This window comes from Pristiophorus japonicus, chromosome 31, assembly GCF_044704955.1.
Source record: "Pristiophorus japonicus isolate sPriJap1 chromosome 31, sPriJap1.hap1, whole genome shotgun sequence".
NCBI lineage: Eukaryota > Metazoa > Chordata > Chondrichthyes > Pristiophoridae > Pristiophorus > Pristiophorus japonicus.
Window position 1 is genome coordinate 8,377,553 of NC_092007.1, and position 23,420 is coordinate 8,400,972.

Consider the following 23,420-nt stretch of genomic DNA (forward strand, 5'->3'; position numbering starts at 1 on the left):
AGCGCCCTGCCAGATGTTACAACACCTGTTTGTTTGGTGGAACAGGCATCAAAAGAGCTCGAGACCACACCCAGGGGAGGGGGTGAGGGGGGGGGCCGAGCGAGTGTGAAGTGACTTCCTGTGAACACAGCAATAACAGGGCTTCGAGCCACTCGTTCCGATCGGCAAGCTTTCTCAGGGTATTGGGCCTGTCCGTGGTCACAGACCTTTGACCATTAAATGCTAATATAAACACAACAACAGGCACCGATAGCTCGCACACCAATTGGTGCCGTGTTCTGCAAGCCACTGTCTGAAAAGGGCCGTGAACACAGATTCAATCTTAACTTTCACAAGGGAGGATTTGATCAATATTTGCAGGGCTATGGAGAAAGATCAGGGTGGGTTGGGAGTGAGACTTTCTCAGAGCCGGCACAGGCACGATGGGCCGAAAGGCCTCTTTCTGCATGATACCATGAAAATAAACAGATATGGTTGAGAAAGCACATCCTCGTATCAAAGCAACTCAGACACCGATGTGATAATCACTTAATCTGATAACCTCACCAGATAAGTTTTCTTTGTGATGTTGGTTGAAAGATAAGTGTTTCCGACAATGCGGCGCTCCCTCAGTACCGCCCCTCCAACAGTGCGGCGCTCCCTCAGTACTGCCCCTCCGACAGTGCGGCGCTCCCTCAGCACTGCCCCACCGACAGTGCGGCGCTCCCTCAGTACTGCCCCTCCGACAGTGCGGCGCTCCCTCAGTACTGTCCCTCCGACAGCGCAGTACGGCACTCCCTCAGTACTGTCCCTCCGACAGCGCAGTACGGCGCTCCCTCAGTACTGCCCCTCCGACAGTGTGGCACTCCCTCAGTACTGCCCCTCCGACAGTACGGCGCTCCCTCAGTACTGCCCCTCCGACAGTGCGGTGCTCCCTCAGTACTGCCCCTCTGACAGTGCGGCACTCCCTCAGTACTGCCCCTCCGACAGTGTGGCGCTCCCTCAGTACTGCCCCTCCGACAGTGCGGTGCTCCCTCAGCACTGCCCCTCCGACAGTGTGGTACTCCCTCAGCACTGCCCCTCCGATAGTGCGGTGCTCCCTCAGTACTGCCCCTCTGACAGTACGGCACTCCCTCAGTACTGCCCCTCCGATAGTGCGGTGCTCCCTCAGCACTGCCCCTCCGACAGCACGGTGCTCCCTCAGCACTGCCCCCCCGACAGCGCAGTACGGTGCTCCCTCAGCACTGCCCCTCCGACAGTACGGTGCTCCCTCAGCACTGCCCCCCCGACAGCGCAGTACGGTGCTCCCTCAGCACTGCACTGGGGAGTGCCAGCCGAGATTTACCTGCGCACGTCCCTGGAGTGGGGACTTGAGCCCACAACCTCCTGACTCAGAGGCGAGAGAGAGTGCTGCCCACCTAGCCACGGCTGGCACAGGGTTGACTTGGGGATGGGCAATAATTGCCAGCTTTGACAGCGATGCCCACATCCCAGGAACCAAAATATATCGCCAACCCACACACACGCTCCAGACACAACTGTACAGGGACAGCCCTCTCAGTAGATCAAAGACAAGATCTTCAATTAAAAAAAGTCATCTAGAAACTTCAAAGACCTTTTCTTTCTGCCGATGGGCGTGCGTGGTTAGGTGAATGGAAACTTCGAGCAATCGAGACACTTTGGGCTTTTTTTTTGGTTAATCGCATTTCTGTTCTCTGCAAACCGTCAGCATTTGTCGTTTGACTCGAGACGTATCTGCCCCCTCCCCCACCCCCGACACCGCTCCCTGCCCCCACCCCTGTACCTCTTCCTCTGTCGCTTAGGTCCGACACAGTTACTAAGGCAGGCGAGGGCCGGGGAGCGCAGGGGAGAAGGATCCATTCTCGTTCCCCCCTCTCCACACTTCCTGAACATCGTGCATCCCCTTTTTCCGCGCTGCCCCGCTCATTGGCGGTGGGCTATTTGCCGGAAACAGGAGCAGGAGTCGGCCATTCGGCCCCTCGAGCCTGCTCCGCCATTCAATACGATCGCGGCCGACCCGCTCATGGGCTCAGCTCCACTTCCCCCGCCCGCTCCCCATAACCCTTCACTCCCTCAGCGCTCAAAGATCCCTCTATCTCCGCCTTAAATATATTCAATGACCCAGCTCTCTCGGGGCAGAGAATTCCACAGGTTCACGAGAAGGGATTCCTCCTTGCCGTGTGTGTACATTCTGTTTGTAGCCACCAGATGGCGTCACTGTTGGAGGCCAATCAGCAGCACGCACATGGTGCTGCTCTGGTATAAAAGGCCAGCCATTTCGAGAGTCAGGCACTTTGGGCCGAAATAAAGCAGAGCCAAGGTTGTACCTTGTTTAGTTCAACAGTGCACAGTTTAAACCTTTATTGCATACATAACACGCCTTATCTCCGTCTTAAATGGGCGGCCCCTTATTCTGAGACTATGGCCCCTAGTTCTAGATTTCCTCACGAGGGGAAACATCCTCTCTGCATCTACCCTGTCGAGTCCCCTTAGAATCTTACACGTTTCAATAAGATCACCTCTCTTTCTTCTAAACTCCAATGAGTAGAGGCCCAACCTGCTCAACCTTTCCTCATATGACAACCCCCTCATCTCAGGAATCAACCGAGTGAACCTTCTCTGAACTGCCTCCAATGCACGTATATCCCTCCTTAAACACGGGGACCAAAACTGCACGCAGTACTCCAGGTGTGGCCTCACCAATACCCTGTACAGTTGTAGCAAGACTTCCCCGCTTTTATACTCCAGCCCCCTTGCAACATTCCATTGGCCTTCCTGATCACTTGCTGTACCTGCATACTAACTTTTTGTGTTTCATGCACAAGGACCCCCCCAGGTCCCGCTGTACTGCAACACTTTGCAATTTGTCTCCATTTAAATAATAATTTGCTTTTTTATTTTTTCTGCCAAAGTGGATAACCTCACACTTTCCCACATTATGCTCCATCTGCCAAATTTTTGCCCACTCACTTAGCCTGTCTCTGTCCTTTTGCAGATTTTTTGTGTCCTCCTCACAACTTGCTTTCCTGCCCAGCTTTGTATCATCAGCAAACTTGGCTACGTTACACTCGGCCTCTTCATCCAAGTCATTAATATAGATTGTAAATAGTTGAGGCCCCAGCACTGATCCCTGTGGAAGCCCACTAGTTATCTGTTGCCAACCAGAGAATGAGCCATTTATCCTGTGTAACAGGCTCGATGGTATCCACCTGTTCCTCTTCGTTTTTTATCGTAGAGTAGTATAAAACTAAATAAAATGTCGATATCTAAGTCAGATACCCAGGCTAAAGCCTCCTGTGTAAAAGCGTGGATAAATTGTGGGTGGCCTACGATTTACCTCTGAGGGCAATGCTCAATGATGTGCTCCAGGGTCTGGGGAAAACAAGATTTCCCCGTCACAAAATCCGTTCCCCAGCCCCCGACTCCATCCCTCTCCACAACTCCTGTCTGAGGCTGAACCAGACTGTTACCATGGGAACAGGAGGAGGCCCATTCAGCCCCTCGAGCCTGTTACACAGGAACAGGAGGAGGCCCATTCAGCCCCTCGAGCCTGTTACACAGGAACAGGAGGAGGCCCATTCAACCCCTCGAGCCTGTTACACAGGAACAGGAGGAGGCCCATTCAGCCCCTCGAGCCTGTTACACAGGAACAGGAGGAGGCCCATTCAGCCCCTCGAGCCTGTTACACAGGAACAGGGGGAGGCCCATTCAGCCCCTCGAGTCTGTTACACAGGAACAGGAGGAGGCCCATTCAGCCCCTCGAGCCTGTTACATAGGAACAGGAGGAGGCCCATTCAGCCCCTCGAGCCTGTTACACAGGAACAGGAGGAGGCCCATTCAGCCCCTCGAGCCTGTTACACAGGAACAGGAGGAAGCCCATTCAGCCCCTCGAGCCTGTTACACAGGAACAGGAGGAGGCCCATTCTACCCCTTAAGCCTGTTACACAGGAACAGCAGGAGGCCCATTCAACCCATCGAGCCTGTTACACAGGAACAGGAGGAGGCCCATTCAGCCCCTCGAGCATGTTACACAGGAACAGGATGAGGCCCATTCAGCCCCTCGAGCCTGTTACACAGGAACAGGAGGAGGCCCATTCTACCCCTTAAGCCTGTTACACAGGAACAGCAGGAGGCCCATTCAACCCATCGAGCCTGTTACACAGGAACAGGAGGAGGCCCATTCAGCCCCTCGAGCCTGTTACACAGGAACAGGAGGCGGTTCCCCACAGACCCTGGTCCCGCCCAACAGACACACTCCCCGGGGATCACCTGTAAATGCTGACACAAAAAGTCCCAGGGACACACTGTAAACAGAAAATTCATATTTTGGGTTCCTACCCATCCCTCGTCGCCACTTGTGAAGGTGGTGGTGAGCCGCCTTCTTGAACCGCTGCAGTCCGTGTGGTGAAGGTGCTCCCACAGTGCTGTTAGGGAGGGAGTTCCAGGATTGTGACCCAGCCACGATGAAGGAACGGCCGATATATTTCCCAGTCGAGGGATGGTGTGTGTGTGACTGGGAGGGGAACGTGGAGGGTGGGGTGTTCCCATGGACCTACTGCCCTTGTCCTTCTAGGCGGGTAGCGGCCGTGGGTGTGGGAGGTGCTGCCGAAGAAGCCTTGGCAAATAATGTCAGCTGTGGCTCAGTGGGCAGCACACTCACCTCTGAGTCAGAAGGTTGTGAGTTCAAGTCCCACTCCAGAGACTCGAGCACAAAAATGTATGCGGGCGCTGCTAGTGCAGGACTGAGGGAGTGCCGCACTGCGCTGTCGGAGGGGCAGTACTGAGGGAGCGCCGCACTGCGCAGTCAGAGGGGCAGTACTGAGGGAGCGCCGCACTGTCGGAGGGGCAGTACTGAGGGAGTGCCGCACTGCGCTGTCGGAGGGGCAGTACTGAGGGAGTGCTGCACTGCGCTGTCGGAGGGGCAGTACTGAGGGAGCGCCGCACTATCGGAGGGGCAGTACTGAGGGAGTGCCGCACTGCGCTGTCGGAGGGGCAGTACTGAGGGAGCGCCGCACTGTCGGAGGGGCGGTACTGAGGGAGTGCTACACTGTCGGAGGGGCAGTACAGAGGGAGCGCCGCACTGTCGGAGGGGCAGAACTGAGGGAGAGCCGCTGTGTCGGAGGGGCGGTACTGAGGGAGTGCTGCACTGTCGGAGGGGAATGCTGAGGGAGCTCCGCTCTGTCGGAGAGGCGTAACTGAGGGAGCGCCGCACTGTCGGAGGGGCCGTATCTCGGATGAGATGTTAAACCGAGGCCCCGTCTGCCCTCTCAAGGTCCCAAGATCCCACGGCATATTTGGAAGAAGAGCAGGAGGGAGTTCTCCCCGGTGTCCTGCGGCCAATATTTATCTCTTAATCAACATAACAAAAAACAGAGTATGTGGTCATTATCACACTGCTGTGTGTGGGAGCTTGCTGTGCGCACATTGCCTGCTGTGTTTCCCACATTACAACGGTGACCACACTGCATTGACTGTGAAGCGCTTTGAGACATCCGGTGGTCGTGAAAGGCGCTATAAAAATGCAAGTCTTTCAGACGCACACACTCACAGCACACACACAGAGGGTGCATTTACAAAGCTTTGAATGGTGCAGGTATCGCTGTGTCTCTCTCTCTCTCTCTCTCTCTGTTTCACTGACCACACATCGAAGCTTGCCACAACACACAAGACCTGCAGAGACACAAGGCAGTGCACAGATCGAGATCAGACCCCAGCGGGGCTGTATCTCCGGCGAGATACGCATCTCAGCAGAGAGAGGAAAAAAAGCTATGCAATCTCACCGGGTGATCAGTTCAAGACAGCTCCTGCTGCACACACACAAGCACAGGTACCGACACGAAGGTGTGAATCACTTCAGCGAGGTGTGTAAAGTCAGCGGGTTGCACAAATCCATTCTTAACCCTTCTTCATTTTGCGTCTTCGGATTTGCTGCTGTTCTACTTTCTCTTCATTTCACGGCCACTGTTGACTCGTATTTAAGTATCAGCAACGTTCGGCAGTCCCTCGTATCGAGGATGACACCAAAAAGGGATGAGTTCACACGTGTTTCAACGAGGGACCTGATATTCCGGATCCCGAACTACATCCTGAAGGGTGGAAGATGCCAGTGGGTGGATTGTTTTAACGTGGGGTGACCGTTGTACACCAGCCACCACACGGGGCTTGACAGAGCGAGGTCTCGGTCCAGCGGCAAGGGTTAACCAGGACGACTGGAGACCAGCTCTGCTGCACTGACCCAGTGCGTACACACATGCTCCCGCTATCCAGTGTGGGCTGGCCCGAGCTGCCCCTGGGCCCTGGGCTCTCCCGGGGCCCCAAACCCTCGCCGCTCCTGGACCCCGATCTCTCGCCGCTCCTCCGCCCCGATCTCTCGCCGCTCCTCCGCCCCGATCTCTCGCCCCTCCTCCGCCCCGATCTCTCGCCGCTCCTCCGCCCCGATCTCTCGCCGCTCCTCCGCCCCACTCAGAAACAGGACATCAAATCGTCTCTTCTTATCTTGAGACACTAAGGGCCCAAGTTTCGAGCCGCGCCTAGAAAGGCGCAGTCCCGACCTGGACGCCCGTTTTTTGCGCCACAAAGTGCGCCTAAAAAAAAAACTTCCAGATTCTCCGGCTCCCTGCAGGTCGTTTGCAGCTGGGCGCGGTGCAGCACGAGCTGTGGGGGGCGGAGCCAGGTCCCTGCGCTGAAAACAGTGCCGGGACCTCTGCACATGCGCACCACAGTGGGCACGCATGTGCAGTAGCTTCAGGCACCCAAAACTGTGTGGGAGGAGCCCGAAGCACGCAGCCCCCTAGCCCTGGCCGAATGGCCTCACAGCTTCTGCTTCCTCCCGACCCGACTCGACTCCCGCTTCCCGCCCCCCCGCCCCTGGACCGGACCCGACACCGACCCGACTCCCGCTTCCCCCACCCCCACCCCCACTGGACCCGACCTGACCTCCCTCTCCCTTCCTCCCCCCGACCCGAACCGAACTGACCTCCCTCCCACCACCCCCCGACCCGACCCGACCCGCGATCCCGACCCGACCCAACGCCACCTACCTGTAAATCTGGTGCTGGGGATGGGCCCTGCCCGAAGTCTCAGGCCCGGCCCGTTCAGCCTTACTCCCCCTTCTCCTTTCCCCCCCTTCTCCTTTCCCTCCCTTCTCCTCCTCCCCCTCCCCCTCCCGCTTCTCCTCCTCCCCCCTCCCCCTTCTCCTCCTCCCCCCTCCCCATTCTCCTCCTCCCCCCTCCCACTCCCCTTCTCCTCCTCCCCCCCTTCTCCTCCTCCCCCCTCCCCCTTCTCCTCCTCCTCCCCCTCCCCCTCCCCCTTCTCCTCCTCTCCCTACCCCTTCTCCTCATCCCCCCTCCCCTTCTCCTCCTCTCCCTCCCCCTTCTCCTCATCCCCCCTCCCCCTTCTCCTCCTCCCCCCTCCCCCTTCTCCTCCTCCCCCCTCCCCCTCCCCCTTCTCCTCCTCCCCCCCTTCTCCTCTTCCCCCTCCCCCCTCCCCTTCTCCTCCTCCCCCCCTCCCCCTTCTCCCCCCCTCCTCCCCCTTCTCCTCCTCCCCCCCTCCCCCTCCCCCTTCTCCCCCATCCCTCCCCCTTCTCCTCCATCCCTCCCCCTTCCCTCTCTCTACTCCCCCCCTCCCCCTCCCCTTGCTGTCAGACACACAGACACTGACAGACAGAGAATGAGAGACACACACAGACAGACAGACAGAGAGATAGAGACACTGACAGAGACACACTGGGGGGGGGTATCCCAGCATGCTGTTGGAGGGCTCCCGGTGCTGCAGTCGGTAAGTAGAAAATGTTTTATTTATTGATTTTTTTAAAAATTATTTCTTATCAATTTATTTTGATTGATTTATTGGTTGATTTATTGATGTATTTATTATTTATTATTGATGATGGCTCTTTATTTGTAAAACTGAAGTGTTTAATGTTTGTAAACTTCCCTTTAAACCCCCACCATTCCCAACGCCTGATTTGTAACCTACGCCTGATTTTCTAAAGTGTCGACAAGGTTTTTTCAAGCGTAGAAAAATCTTCACTGACTCCATTCTAAGTTAGTTTGGAGCAAGTTTTCACTGCTTAAACTTTGAAGACAGGCGTCAGTGGCCGGACACGCCCCCTTTTGAAAAGAAAATTCTGTTCCAAAGTGAAACTGTTCTAACTGACTAGAACTGGAGCAAACTAAATGGCGAGAATTCCGATTTCTAAGATACTCCGTTCGACACCAGTTGCTCCTAAAAATCAGGAGAAAATCATGTGGAAACTTGGGGCCCTAAATATCAACACACTGTTATTTGAAATATCAAATCACAACCCGCCTGCTGAAACACCAGCGAGTTCACACTGGTGCCAGGCCGTTCACCTGCTCTGAGTGTGGGAAGGAATTCACTCACTCTTTCAGCGTGCTGAAACACCAGCGAGTTCACACTGGCGCCAGGCCGTTCACCTGCTCTGAGTGTGGGAAGGGATTCACTCACTCTTTCAGCGTGCTGAAACACCAGCGAGTTCACACTGGGGCCAGGCCGTTCACCTGCTCTGAGTGTGGGAAGGGATTCACTCACTCTTTCAGCGTGCTGAAACACCAGCGAGCTCACACTGGGGCCAGGCCGTTCACCTGCTCTGAGTGTGGGAAGGGATTCACTCACTCTTTCAGCGTGCTGAAACACCAGCGAGTTCACACTGGCGCCAGGCCGTTCACCTGCTCTGAGTGTGGGAAGGGATTCACTCACTCTTTCAGCGTGCTGAAACACCAGCGAGTTCACACTGGGGCCAGGCCGTTCACCTGCTCTGAGTGTGGGAAGGGATTCACTCACTCTTTCAGCGTGTTGAAACACCAGCGAGTTCACAAGCGACTGCAGAGTTTGGATTCTGCTGTTATCGCTGCTGGTGTTCACATCCTACTGAACTGTGTTCATTCTGTTGGTCGCCGTTTGTTTCTGCTGATGTTAATAATCCTTCAACGAGGCGGGAGTTTAATATTTTTGACCACTGTTGACCACGGTCGTATCATACCGCACAGGGTGAGGCCAATCAACCCGTCAAGCCCGTGCTGTGCCGGCCCTGTGACCAAATCAGTCCCACTCCCCCGCCACCCACCCCCCCCTAACACCCACAGCGCTACAAATTCTTCCCCTTGTTATCCAATTGCCCCGTTTAAAGGTAAAATTGAATCTGCTCCCACCGCCCTTTCAGGCATTCATTCATTCATCGGCAGGCCCTCGGAATCGAGGAAGACTTGCTTCCACTCTAAAAATGAGTCCTTAGGCGGCTGAAGTCCCTGTCACAGGTGGGACAGACAGTGGTTGAGGGAAGGGGAGGGTGGGACTGGTTTGCCGCACGCTCCTTCCGCTGCCTGCGCTTGGTTTCTGCACGCTCTCGGCGACGAGACTCGAGGTGCTCAGCGCCCTCCCGGATGCACTTCCTCCACTTAGGGCGGACTGGTCTTTGGGCCCAGGGACTCCCAGGTGTCGGTGGGGATGTTGCACTTTATCAGGGAGGCTTTGAGGGTGGTCCCTTGTAACGTTTCCTCTGCCCACCTGGGGCTCGCTTGCCGTGAAGGAGTTCCGAGTAGAGCGCTTGCTTTGGGAGTCTCGTGTCTGGGGCCATGCGGACAATGTGGCCCTGCCCAGCGGAGCTGGTCGAGTGTGGTCGGTGCTTCAATGCTGGGGATGTTGGCCTGGTCGAGGACGCTAACGTTGGTGCGTCTGTCCTCCCAGGGGATTTGCCGGATCTTGCGGAGACATCGTTGGTGATATTTCTCCAGCGACTTGAGGTGTCTACTGTACACGGTCCATGTCTCTGAGCCATACAGGAGGGCGGGTATCACCGCAGCCCTGTAGACCATGAGCCTGGTGGCGGATTTGAGGGCCTGGTCTTTGAACACTCTTTTCCTCAGGCGACCGAAGGCTACGCTGGTGGTATTTCTCCAGCTATTTGAGGTGTATATGGTCCATATAATATGTATAGAACAGATGCTCTGGGTCATTATCGCATTGGCGTTTGTGGGAGCTTGCTGTGCACAAAATGGCTGCCGCGTTGCCCACATTACAATTGACCGTGCCGCCTTCGGCCGAGACCTCGCTCCAAGGGTGGCCACTGCGATGCCATCCATGGTCAAATAGCCTGCCGCACGCCCCACCACCCCACCCCTCCCCCCCGAAAAAAAAGAGAATGAAGGAATTGCATTCCTATAGCACCTTTCGCGACCTCAGTGAGATTCGAAGAGAAGGCTTGCGAGGTCTGATAGCGTGTTTTCTGGTGATTAGATCTCCCAGCCACCAATCTGCTGCGGAGATCATCGCGAGACTGCCGTTATCAGTCTGACAGCGATATGGGAAACCTCAAAGACAGAGCTGGTGACTATCGCCTGGGTGAGCGATGGGAGATAAGGCAGCGTTTGTACTTCAATCAGCGCAGTCGGTGACAGATAGCAGCATTTTGCTCTCACTGAGATAGGATCACAGGTTGGCCCAGCACGAGGCAGGGCCATTCGGCCCATCGAGCCCGTGCTGTGCCGGCTCTGTGACAGAGCGATCCAATCAGTCCCACTCCCCCCCTGCTCTTTCCCCACAGCCCCGGCACATTTCCCCCTTCCAGTATATTTACCCAATTCCCCCGTTTGAAAGTCACGATTGAACCTGCTCCGACCGAGCTTTCAGGCAGCGCGTTCTCGATCACAACAACTCGCTGCGTACAAACATTCTCCTCATCTCCCCCTCGGGTCCTTTACCGATTATCGTCAATCTGTGTCCCTCTGGTTACCCCCCCTCCTGCCCCTGGGAACAGTTCCTCCTGGTTTACTCCGTCAAAACCCCCCTCGTGATTCTGAACACCTCGATCAAATCTCTCCTTAGGAAAAGGGGAGGCGCAATGAGACCTGGGTGTCATGGTACATCAGTCATTGAAAGTTGGCATGCAGGTACAGCAGGCGGTGAAGACGGCAAATGGCATGTTGGCCTTCATAGCGAGAGGGTTTGAGTATAGGAGCAGGGAGGTCTTACTGCAGTTGTACAGGGCCTTGGTGAGATCACACCTGGAATATTGTGTTCAGTTTTGGTCTCCTAATCTGAGGAAGGACATTCTTGCTATTGAGGGAGTGCAGCGCAGGTTCACCAGACTGATTCCCGGGATGGCAGGACTGACATATTAAGAAAGACTGGATCGACTAGGCTTATATTCATTGGAATTTAGAAGGATGAGAGGGGATCTCATAGAAACATATAAAATTCTGACGGGTTTAGACAGGTTAGATGCAGGAAGAATGTTCCCGATGTTGGGGAAGTCCAGAACCAGGGGTCACAGTTGAAGGATAAGGGGGAAGCCATTTAGGAACGAGATGAGGAGAAACTTCTTCACCCAGAGAGTGGTGAACCTGTGGAATTCTCTACCACAGAAAGTTGTTGAGGCCAATTCATTAGATATATTCAAAAGGGAGTAAGATGTGGCCCTTACGGCTAAAGAGATCAAGGGGTGTGGAGAGAAAGCAGGAAAGGGGTACTGAGGTGAATGATCAGCCATGATCTTATTGAATGGTGGTGCAGGCTCGAAGGGCCGTATGGCCTACTCCTGCACCTATTTTCTATGTTTCAATGTTTCAGTCTCCCTCTGCACCCTCTGCACAGCCTTGATGCCCTTTCCAAGGTGTGATAGGAATAGATCTTCTCCACCCCGTCGTGGCAATTGATTGTCTGCGTGTTCCGTCCATCTAGTGCTCTCTCCTGATGTCAGTCCTTCTATCTGCGTGAGCTTAGTGTCAATGGCGGGCTATTTGACCACGATGTGAATCGCGAGGGATACTCCGACCCTCTCCTCTGCCTGGGAGGCTCGGGGGTTAGGACGGATGTGGGGGGAGCAGTTTGGGGCAGTCGAGTGAAGGGTTACTGATAGTAATTAGGGGCAGGAACCCTGGCTGATCTTGCGTCTCTGAACTGCCGGGGAAGGGGAGAGGAGGCCATGGAGGGATCGGAACACCAGGGTGAGAATTATAAATTCGAGGCGTTGCCAGACCGGGAGCCAATGTAGGTCAGTGAACACAGCGGGTGATGGGTGAGTGGGACTCGGTGCGAGTTAGGACACGGGGGCAGTGAGCACAGTGGGTGATGGGTGAGTGGGACTCGGTGCGAGTTAGGACACGGGGCAGTGAGCACAGGGGGTGATGGGTGAGTGGGACTCGGTGTGAGTTAGGACACGGGGCAGTGAGCACAGTGGGTGATGGGTGAGTGGGACTCGGTGCGAGTTAGGACACGGGGCAGTGAGCACAGGGGGTGATGGGTGAGTGGGACTCGGTGCGAGTTAGGACACGGGGGCAGTGAGCACAGCGGGTGATGGGTGAGCGGGACTGGGTGCGAGTTAGGACACAGGGGCAGCAGAATTTTAGATGAGCTAATAGTTACGGAGGAGGGAATGTGGGAGGCCAGCTGGGGGAACGTTGGAATAGTGGGTGTCCGGAGGTAACAGAGTCACAGGTGAATTATTAGGATCACTCAGCTTGCCGTGTCGAGTTTACATTCATTTTCGCAAGTAATATTAAGGCCATTTGGGCGTTATCGATTGAATCACCGCATAAGATGGGGCCATTTTACATGCAACTGAGCTGGATCAAAAACCAAGTATCTGCCGTGGTCAGAAGGCAGAAGGTTGTGGGTTCAAGTCCCACTCCAGAAACTGGAGCACAAAATCCAGGCTCATGCTCCCAGTGCAGTACTGAGGGAGCGTTGTACTGTCGGAGGGGCAGTATTGAGGGAGCGCCGTACTGTCGGAGGGGCAGTACTGAGGGAGCGGCGTACTGTCGGAGGGGCGATACTGAGGGAGTGCCGTACTGTCGGAGGGGCGATACTGAGGGAGCGCCGCACTGTCGGAGGGGCGATACTGAGGGAGCGCCGCACTGTCGGAGGGGCGATACTGAGGGAGTGCCGCACTGTCGGAGGGGCGATACTGAGGGAGTGCCATACTGCGCTGTCAGAGGGGCAGTACTGAGGGAGCGCCGCACTGTCGGAGGGGCAGTACTGAGGGAGCGCCGCACTGTCGGAATGGGCAGTACTGAGGGAGCACCGCACAGTCCAAGGTGCAGTACTGAGGGAGTGCCGCACTGTCGGAGGGGCAGTACTGAGGGAGCGCCGCACTGTCGGAGGGGCAGTACTGAGGGAGTGCCGCACTGTCAGAGGGGCAGTACTGAGGGAGCGCCGCACTGTCGGAGGGGCAGTACTGAGGGAGCACCGCACAGTCCAAGGTGCAGTACTGAGGGAGTGCCGCACTGTCGGAGGGGGCGGTACTGAGGGAGCACCGCACTGTCGGAGGGGCAGTACTGAGGGAGCACCGTACTGTCGGAGGGGCAGTACTGAGGGAGCGCCGCACTGTCGGAGGGGGCGGTACTGACGGAGCACCGCACTGTCGGAGGGGCAGTACTGAGGGAGTGCCGCACTGTCGGAGGGGCAGTACTGAGGGAGTGCCGTACTGCGCTGTTTGAGGGGCAGTACTGAGGGAGCGCCGCACTGTCAGAGGGGCAGTACTGAGGGAGTGCCGTACTGTCGGAGGGGCAGTACTGAGGGAGCGCCACACTGTCGGAGGGGCAGTACTGAGGGAGCGCCGCACTGTCGGAGGGACAGTACTGAGGGAGCGCTGCACTGTCGGAGGGGCAGTACTGAGGGAGGGCCACACTGTCGGAGGGACAGTACTGAGGGAGCGCTGCACTGTCGGAGGGGCAGTACTGAGGGAGCGCCGCACTGTCGGAGGGACAGTACTGAGGGAGTGCCGCACTGTCGGAGGGACAGTACTGAGGGAGTGCCGCACTGTCGGAGGGACAGTACTGAGGGAGCGCCGCACTGTTGGAGGGGCAGTACTGAGGGAGTGCCGCACTGTCGGAGGGACAGTACTGAGGGAGTGCCGCACTGTCGGAGGGACAGTACTGAGGGAGCGCCGCACTGTCAGAGGGGCCGAAATTACCTGCTCATTATCACATTGCTGTGTGTGGGAGCTCGCTGTGCGCAAATTGGCTGCCGCGTTTCCCTATATCACAAACATTGGCGCAGTCCTGGCCCTACAAGACCATCGGCAGGCCGGGGCCATTGCAGGGGGCAGTGCGTGTTGCTGCAGGAGGGCGACGGCTGACTGAAGCGCATTCGGGGCGAGAGACTGGAGAGGGACGTGATCGGGGCCCAGGAGAGGCGAGGGCCCAGGGACAGCACGGGGCCAGCCCACACTGTGTGCGATATGTGTGTGCGCACTGGGCCCGTGCAGCAGAACTGGTCTCCAGTCGTCCTGGTTAACCCTCGCCACTGGACCGAGACCTCGCTCTGTCAAGCCCCGTGTGGTGGCTGGTGTACAACGGTCACCCCACGTTAAAACAATCCACCCACAGACATCTTCCACCCTTCAGGATGTAGTTCAGGACTGGAATATTAGCTCCTTCAGTGAAACACCATTAAACTCATCCCTTTTTGGCGTGGAACAGGTCATCCTCGTTTCGAGGGACCGCCCATAATGGTGATAAAATAATGCAAATCAGTCTTTTCTTTCAGCTGCAAGGAGACGGCGTCACATCAAATCAATTCTCACCCAAGTCTGCTTCTTAACCACACCGTATGCAGATACCACCATTCCTTGGCCAGCCTGATACTGAGCGAGCAAATGGTTGCTATTTCCTGCTCTCTCATTCACTTCACAAAGCAGCAGTATTGTAACTAGGAGAAAAAATAGCTCGTGCTCCCATCAATGGCATATTACGATGGTTCCAAGTATTATGCAATAGTAAGTACCAAAACTCTCTCACTTGACTGGTAATTTTTAAATACGATCGTCGTCTTAGTGCCAGCCGTGGCTCAGTGGGCAGCATTCTCGCCCCCGAGTCAGAAGGTTGTGGGTTCATAGTCCCACTCCAGGAGCTTGCCCACAACAATCTAGGCTGACACTCCAGTGCTGTACTGAGGGAGCGACTGTGCTGTCGGAGGGGCAGTGCTGAGGGAGCGACTGTGCTGTCGGAGGGGCAGTGCTGAGGGAGCGACTGTGCTGACGGAGGGGCAGTGCTGAGGGAGCGACTGCGCTGTCGGAGGGGCAGTGCTGAGGGAGCGACTGCGCTGTCGGAGGGGCAGTGCTGAGGGAGCGACTGCGCTGTCGGAGGGGCAGTGCTGAGGGAGCGACTGCGCTGTCGGAGGGGCAGTGCTGAGGGAGCGACTGTGCTGTCGGAGGGGCAGTGCTGAGGGAGCGACTGCGCTGTCGGAGGGGCAGTGCTGAGGGAGTGACTGTGCTGACGGAGGGGCAGTGCTGAGGGAGGGACTGTGCTGTCGGAGGGGCAGTGCTGAGGGAGTGACTGTGCTGACGGAGGGGCAGTGCTGAGGGAGCGACTGCGCTGTCGGAGGGGCAGTGCTGAGGGAGCGACTGTGCTGTCGGAGGGGCAGTGCTGAGGGAGGGGCAGTGCTGAGGGAGCGACTGTGCTGTCGGAGGGGCAGTGCTGAGGGAGGTGCAGTGCTGAGGGAGCGACTGTGCTGTCGGAGGGGCAGAGCTGAGGGAGTGACTGTGCTGTCGGAGGGGCAGTGCTGAGGGAGCGACTGCGCTGTCGGAGGGGCAGTGCTGAGGGAGCGCCGCACTGACGGAGGGGCAGTACTGAGGGAGCGACTGCACTGTCGGAGGGGCAGTACTGAGGGAGCGCCGCACTGTCGGAGGGGCAGTACTGAGGGAGCGCCGCACTGTCGGAGTGATCTCCTGGACTAGTTTCGGGTCGGAGAGGAATTTCCCCAGATTTTTTCCCCAATTGGCCTGGGTATTTATCTGGTTTTTGCCTCTCCCAGGAGATCGCATGGCTCTGGTTGGGATGGAGTGTCGAATGTTTCAGTGTAAGGGGTGTCACAGTTGTGTGGGGCGGACTGGTTGGGCTGGGTGCTCTTTGCCTTTCCGCCATTGTTCATTGTTCGTAGGTTTATCTGTAACCTTCAGGGCTGCTGACCGAGGGCCGTGCGGCTCTTTGTCGGCCGGGGCAGACACGATGGGCCGGAATGGCCTCCCTCTGCCCTGTAAATTTCTACGTTTCTGTTTCTTTCTTATGTAAAATTTGCAACTTTTTCGGAGAATTCTTTTACAAAGCAATTATTTTCTCCCTGTGTTACTCGCACTGCCACGCAACAGAATTAAAATTTCGCAAATGTTTCCTTTTGTGTCCAAACCATAACCCAAGGGAAATAATTGAGTGAAAATGAACTACAGATCTGAATTAATTGTACAAGAGCTCCGAAAGTGCTCATGTAACGGTTTGGGGATTTCACAATGACTGTACTTGCCATTGTTTCATTTTGGCTAATATTTATTTACCCCCCCGCCAATGTGTTTCAGTCAATTAATACCATTTCATCACGGCATCAATTGCTGTCCACACGATACACGGTCCCTTCCCTCGGTACTGGAGCCTGAGCAGCAAATTGAAACCCTCGCCCCATCTCCCTCAATCTCACCTTCTCCCCAGCTCCCTCAATCTCACCGACCCACCCTCGCCCCATCTCCCTCAATCTCACCGACCCACCCTCGCCCCATCTCTCCTCAATCTCACCTTCTCCCCAGATCCCTCAATTTCACCTACTCCCCATTTCCCTCAACTCCTCTGACCCACCTTCTCCCCATCTCCCTCAATCCCTCCAACCCACCTTCTCCCTCAATCCTTCCGACCCACCTTCTCCCTCAATTCCTCCGACCCACCTTCTCCCCATATCCCTCAATCCCTCTGACCCACCTTCTCCCTCAACCCCTCCGACCCATCTTCTCCCTCAATCCCTCCGACCCATCTTCTCCCTCAATCCCTCCGACCCACCTTCTCCCTCAATCCCTCTGACCCACCTTCTCCCTCAATCCCTCTGACCCACCTTCTCCCCATATCCCTCAATCCCTCCGACCCACCTTCTCCCCATAGCCCTCAATCCCTCCGACCCATCTTCTCCCTCAACCTCTCTGACCCACCTTCTCCCTCAATCCCTCTGACCCACCTTCTCCCCATATCCCTCAATCCCTCCGACCCACCTTCTCCCTCAATCCCTCCGACCCACCTTCTCCCTCAATCCCTCTGACCCACCTTCTCCCTCAATCCCTCCGACCCACCTTCTCCCTCAATCCCTCTGACCCACCTTCTCCCTCAATCCCTCTGACCCACCTTCTCCCTCAATCCCTCCGACCCACCTTCTCCCTCAATCCCTCTGACCCACCTTCTCCCTCAATCCCTCCGACCCACCTTCTCCCTCAATCCCTCTGACCCACCTTCTCCCTCAATCCCTCCGACCCACCTTCTCCCCATATCCCTCAATCCCTCCGACCCACCTTCTCCCTCAATCCCTCTGACCCACCTTCTCCCTCAATCCCTCCGACCCACCTTCTCCCCATAGCCCTCAATCCCTCCGACCCACCTTCTCCCTCAACCCCTTTGACCCACCTTCTCCCTCAATCCCTCTGACCCACCTTCTTCCCATATCCCTCAATCCCTCCGACCCATCTTCTCCCTAAACCCCTCCGACCTACCTTCTCCCTCAATCCCTCCGACCCACCTTCTCCCTCAACCCCTTTGACCCACCTTCTCCCTCAATCCCTCTGACCCACCTTCTTCCCATATCCCTCAATCCCTCCGACCCACCTTCTCCCTAAACCCCTCCAACCTACCTTCTCCCTCAATCCCTCCGACCCACCTTCTCTCCTTCTCTCTCAACCCCACCTTCAACTCATATCTAGGATCACCAGGCTGAGTCCAATGATAAGAGGGTGGTGTTATGAGGAGAGATTGAGTAGACTGGGCCTATACCTTCTGGACTTTAGAAGAATGAGAGGTGATCCCATTGAAACATAGTAGATTCTGAGGGGGCTCGACAGGGTAGATACAGGGAGGGTGTTTCCCCCCCGGGGCTGGGGAGTCTAGAACCAGGGGTCACACAGTCTCAGGATAAGGGGTCGGCCATTGAGGAGTGAGATGAGGAAGAATTTCTTCACTCAGAGGGGGGGTGAATCTTTGGAATTCTCTGCCCCAGAGGGCTGGGGAGGCTCAGTCGTTGAGTATAGTCAAGGCTGAGATCGAGAGATATTTGGACTCTCGGGGAATCGAGGGATCGGGCGGGAAAGTGGGGTTGAGGTAGGGGGGGGTCGACCGTTAGTGGGACCGGCCATCAGGGACACTTCAACCTGCCCTCGGTAGCCCCGTGGGTCAGTCTGCATTGACTAGCACGCGGTGACCCTTGCCCGGGGAGGTGTCAGGGGTCGCGGATCCGGGCGAGGGCGCGATTGACCGTGCCACTTTCGGTGCTCAACTAGCCCGCCAACGAACACCGCCTGTGATCCCGCCCCAGGGACGGCCACAGCGATGGCATCCACGGCCAAATAGCCCGCCCAACTGCCTCCAACAAGAGAAAAGAAAAAAGATGCATTTTTAAGGGATGGCTGGACAAGTATATGAGGGAGAAGGGAATAGAGGGTTATGCTGATAGAGTTAGATGGGGAAAGACGGGAGGGGACTCGAGTGGAGCATAAACGCCGGCCTGGACTGGTTGGGCCGAACGGCCTGTTTCTGGGCCGTATAGCCGACGGAATCCCGTGCAATATCACGTCCTTTACAACCACCGGACGTCCCAAAGCGTTTCACGGCCAATGAAGTACTTTTGGAGTGCGGTCACTGTTGTATTGTGGGAAACGCGGCAGGCAATTTGTGCACAGCAAGCTCCCACACACAGCGATGTGATAATGACCCAGATCATCTGTTTTAGTGATTTTGATCGAGGGGTAAATATTGGCCCCAGGACACCGGGGAGAACTCACCCTGCTCTTCTGAGAGGGCAGACGGGGCCTCGGTTTAACCAATTCCAATTCTCAAACCATTATCTGAATGATGCGGAGATTGACCAGAATGGTCCCGGGGGATGTGGGACTTCAGTGACGTGGGGAGTCTGGAGAAGCTGGGGTTGTTCTCCTTGGAGCAGAGAAGGTTAAGGGGAGGCATAGAATACAAGAACAGGGGAGGTTATGCTTGAACTGTATAAAACACTGGTTAGGCCACAGCTGGAGTACTGCGTGCAGTTCTGGTCACCACATTACAGGAAAGATGTGATTGCACTGGAGAGGGTGCAGAGGAGATTTACCAGGATGTTGCTGGGACAGGAGAATTTTAGCGATTGAGGAAAGATTGGATCGGCTGGGGTTGTTTTCTTTGGAACAGAGGAGGCTGAGGGGAGACCTGATTGAGGTGTATAACATGATGAGGGGCCTGGATAGAGTGGATCGGAAGGACCTGTTTCCCTTGGCAGAGGGGTCAATAACCAGGTGGCATAGATTGAAAGTAATTGAGGGGAGGTTTAGAGGGGATTTGAGGGGAAATGTCTTCACTCAGAGATGTGATGGGGGTCTGGAACTCACTGCCTGAAAGCGTGGTAGAGGCAGAAACCCTCACCACATTTAAAAAGTACCTGGATGTGCACCTAAAGTGCCGTAACCTACAGGGCTACAGACCCAGAGCGGGAAAGTGGGATTAGGCTGGGTAGCTCTTGGTCGGCCGGCACGGACACGATGGGCCGAATGGCCCTCCTCCCATGCCGTAAATCACGGTGATTGAATGATTCACCAGAATGGTCCCGGGGGATGTGGGACTTCAGTGACGGGGAGAGACTGGAGAAGCTGGGGTTGTTCTCCTCGGAGCAGAGAAGGTTGAGAGGAGATTTGATCGAGGTGTTCAGAATCACAAGGGGTTTTGATGGAGTAAATCAGGAGGAACTGTTCCCCAGGGCAGGAGGGTGGGTAACCAGAGGGACACAGATTGACGATAATCGGTAAGGAACCCGAGGGGGAGATGAGCAGAATGTTTGTACGCAGCGAGTTGTTGTGATCGGGAACGCGCTGCTTGAAAGGTCGGTCGGAGCAGGGTCATTAGTGACTTTCAAACGGGGGAATTGGGTAAATACTGGAAGGGGAAATGTGCTGGGGCTGTGGGGAAAGAGCAGGGGGGGAGTGGGACTGATTGGATCGCTCTGTCACAGAGCCGGCACAGCACGGGCTCGATGGGCCGAATGGGATCCTCATGTGCGCTGTATGGTTCTGCGATTCTACGACCTCTCTCCCCAGTGGCGCGGTCTGCATCTTCCGCTGTGATAAGCTCGCAGAATCGTAGGGCACACAGAAACATAGAAACATAGAAACATAGAAAATAGGTGCAGGAGTAGGCCATTCGGCCCTTCTAGCCTGCACCGCCATTCAATGAGTTCATGGTTGAACATGCAACTTCAGTACCCCCTTCCTGCTTTCTCGCCATACCCCTTGATCCCCCGAGTAGTAAGGACTACATCTAACTCCTTTTTGAATATATTTAGTGAATTGGCCTCAACAACTTTCTGTGGTAGAGAATTCCACAGGTTCACCACTCTCTGGGTGAAGAAGTTTCTCCTCATCTCGGTCCTAAATGGCTTACCCCTTATCCTTAGACTGTGACCCCTGGTTCTGGACTTCCCCAACATTGGGAACATTCTTCCTGCATCTAACCTGTCTAAACCCGTCAGAATTTTAAACGTTTCTATGAGATCCCCTCTCATTCTTCTGAACTCCAGTGAATACAAGCCCAGTTGATCCAGTCTTTCTTGATATGTCAGTCCCGCCATCCCGGGAATCAGTCTGGTGAACCTTCGCTGCACTCCCTCAATAGCAAGAATGTCCTCCCTCAAGTTAGGAGACCAAAACTGTACACAATACTCCAGGTGAGGCCCTGTACAACTGTAGCAACATCTCCCTGCCCCTGTACTCAAATCCCCTCGCTATGAAGGCCAACATGCCATTTGTTTTCTTAACCGCCTGCTGTACCTGCATGCCAATCTTCAATGACTGATGTACCATGACACCCAGGTCTCGTTGCACCTCCCCTTTTCCTAATCTGTCACCATTCAGATAATAGTCTGTCTCTCTGTTTTTACCATCAAAGTGGATAACCTCACATTTATCCACATTATACTTCATCTGCCATGCATTTGCCCACTCACCTAACCTATCCAAGTCACTCTGCAGCCTCATAGTATCCTCCTCGCAGCTCACACTGCCACCCAACTTAGTGTCATCCACAAATTTGGAGATACTACATTTAATCCCCTTGTCTAAATCATTAATATACAGTGTAAACAGCTGGGGCCCCAGCACAGAACCTTGCGGTACCCCACTAGTCACTGCCTGCCATTCTGAAAAGTCCCCATTTACTCCTACTCTTTGCTTCCTGTCTGCCAACCAGTTCTCATAGAAACATAGAAACATAGAAAATAGGTGCAGGAGTAGGCCATTCGGCCCTTCTAGCCTGCACCGCCATTCAATGAGTTCATGGCTGAACATTCAACTTCAGTACCCCATTCCTGCTTTCTCGCCATACCCCTTGATTCCCCTAGCAGTAAGGACCTCATCTAACTCCTTTTTGAATATATTTAGTGAATTGGCCTCAACAACTTTCTGTGGTAGAGAATTCCACAGGTTCACCACTCTCTGGGTGAAGAAGTTCCTCCGCATCTCGGTCCTAAATGGCTTACCCCTTATCCTTAGACTGTGACCCCTGGTTCTGGACTTCCCCAACATTGGGAACATTCTTCCTGCATCTAACCTGTCTAACCCCGTCAGAATTTTATATGTTTCTATGAGGTCCCCTCTCATTCTTCTGAACTCCAGTGAATACAAGCCCAGTTGATCCAGTCTTTCTTGATAGGTCAGTCCCGCCATCCCGGGAATCAGTCTGGTGAACCTTCGCTGCACTCCCTCAATAGCAAGAATGTCCTTCCTCAGGTTAGGAGACCAAAACTGTACACAATACTCCAGGTGTGGCCTCACCAATGCCCTGTACAACTGTAGCAACACCTCCCTGCCCCTGTACTCAAATCCCCTTGCTATGAAGGCCAACATGCCATTTGCTTTCTTAACCGCCTGCTGCACCTGCATGCCAACCTTCAATGACTGATGTACCATGACACCCAGGTCTCTTTGCACCTCCCCTTTTCCTAATCTGTCACCATTCAGATAATAGTCTGTCTCTCTGTTTTTACCACCAAAGTGGATAACCTCACATTTATCCACATTATACTTCATCTGCCATGCATTTGCCCACTCACCTAACCTATCCAAGTCGCTCTGCAGCCTCACAGCATCCTCCTCGCAGCTCACACTGCCACCCAACTTAGTGTCATCCGCAAATTTGGAGATACTACATTTAATCCCCTCATCTAAATCATTAATGTACAGTGTAAACAGCTGGGGCCCCAGCACAGAACCTTGCGGTACCCCACTAGTCACTGCCTGCCATTCTGAAAAGTACCCATTTACTCCTACTCTTTGCTTCCTGTCTGACAACCAGTTCTCAATCCATGTCAGTACACTACCCCCAATCCCATGTGCTCTAACTTTGCACATCAATCTCTTGTGTGGGACCTTGTCGAACGCCTTCTGAAAGTCCAAATATACCACATCAACTGGTTCTCCCTTATCCACTCTACTGGAAACATCCTCAAAAAATTCCAGAAGATTTGTCAAGCATGATTTCCCTTTCACAAATCCATGCTGACTTGGACCTATCATGTCACCTCTTTCCAAATGCACTGCTATGACATCCTTAATAATTGATTCCATCATTTTACCCACTACCGATGTCAGGCTGACCGGTCTATAATTCCCTGTTTTCTCTCTCCCTCCTTTTTTAAAAAGTGGGGTTACATTGGCTACCCTCCACTCCATAGGAACTGATCCAGAGTCAATGGAATGTTGGAAAATGACTGTCAACGCATCCACTATTTCCAAGGCCACCTCCTTAAGTACTCTGGGATGCAGTCCATCAGGCCCTGGGGATTTATCGGCCTTCAATCCCATCAATTTCCCCAACACAATTTCCCGGCTAATAAGGATTTCCCTCAGTTCCTCCTCCTTACTAGACCCCCCGACCCCTTTTATAACCGGAAGGTTGTTCGTGTCCTCCTTCGTGAATACCGAACCAAAGTACTTGTTCAATTGGTCCGCCATTTCTTTGTTCCACGTCAATCCACGTCAGCACACTACCCCCAATCCCATGTGCTTTAACTTTGCACATTAATCTCTTGTGTGGGACCTTGTCGAAAGCCTTCTGAAAGTCCAAATATACCACATCAACTGGTTCCCCCTTGTCCACTTTACTGGAAACATCCTCAAAAAATTCCAGAAGATTTGTCAAGCATGATTTCCCTTTCACAAATCCATGCTGACTTGGACCTATCATGTCACCTCTTTCCAAATGCACTGCTATGACATCCTTAATAATTGATTCCATCATTTTACCCACTACTGAGGTCAGGCTAACCGGTCTATAATTCCCTGCTTTCTCTCTCCCTCCTTTTTTAAAAAGTGGGGTTACATTGGCTACCCTCCACTCGATAGGAACTGATCCAGAGTCTATGGAATGTTGGAAAATGACTGTCAATGCATCCGCTATTTCCAA

At 54.6% G+C, this 23,420-nt stretch overlaps 1 protein-coding gene across 1 annotated transcript in view; it reads left to right on the plus strand.

Moving 5' to 3' along the window:
- The window catches only part of LOC139240329 (C-X-C chemokine receptor type 3-like), a 57,287-nt gene that overhangs the window by 5,683 nt on the left and 28,184 nt on the right, over positions 1 to 23,420 (plus strand). Inside the window, exon 2 of the mRNA XM_070868801.1 lies at positions 8,746 to 9,012. Coding sequence (XP_070724902.1) covers positions 8,746 to 9,012 — 267 coding nt within the window. The remainder of the gene's footprint in view (positions 1 to 8,745; positions 9,013 to 23,420) is intronic.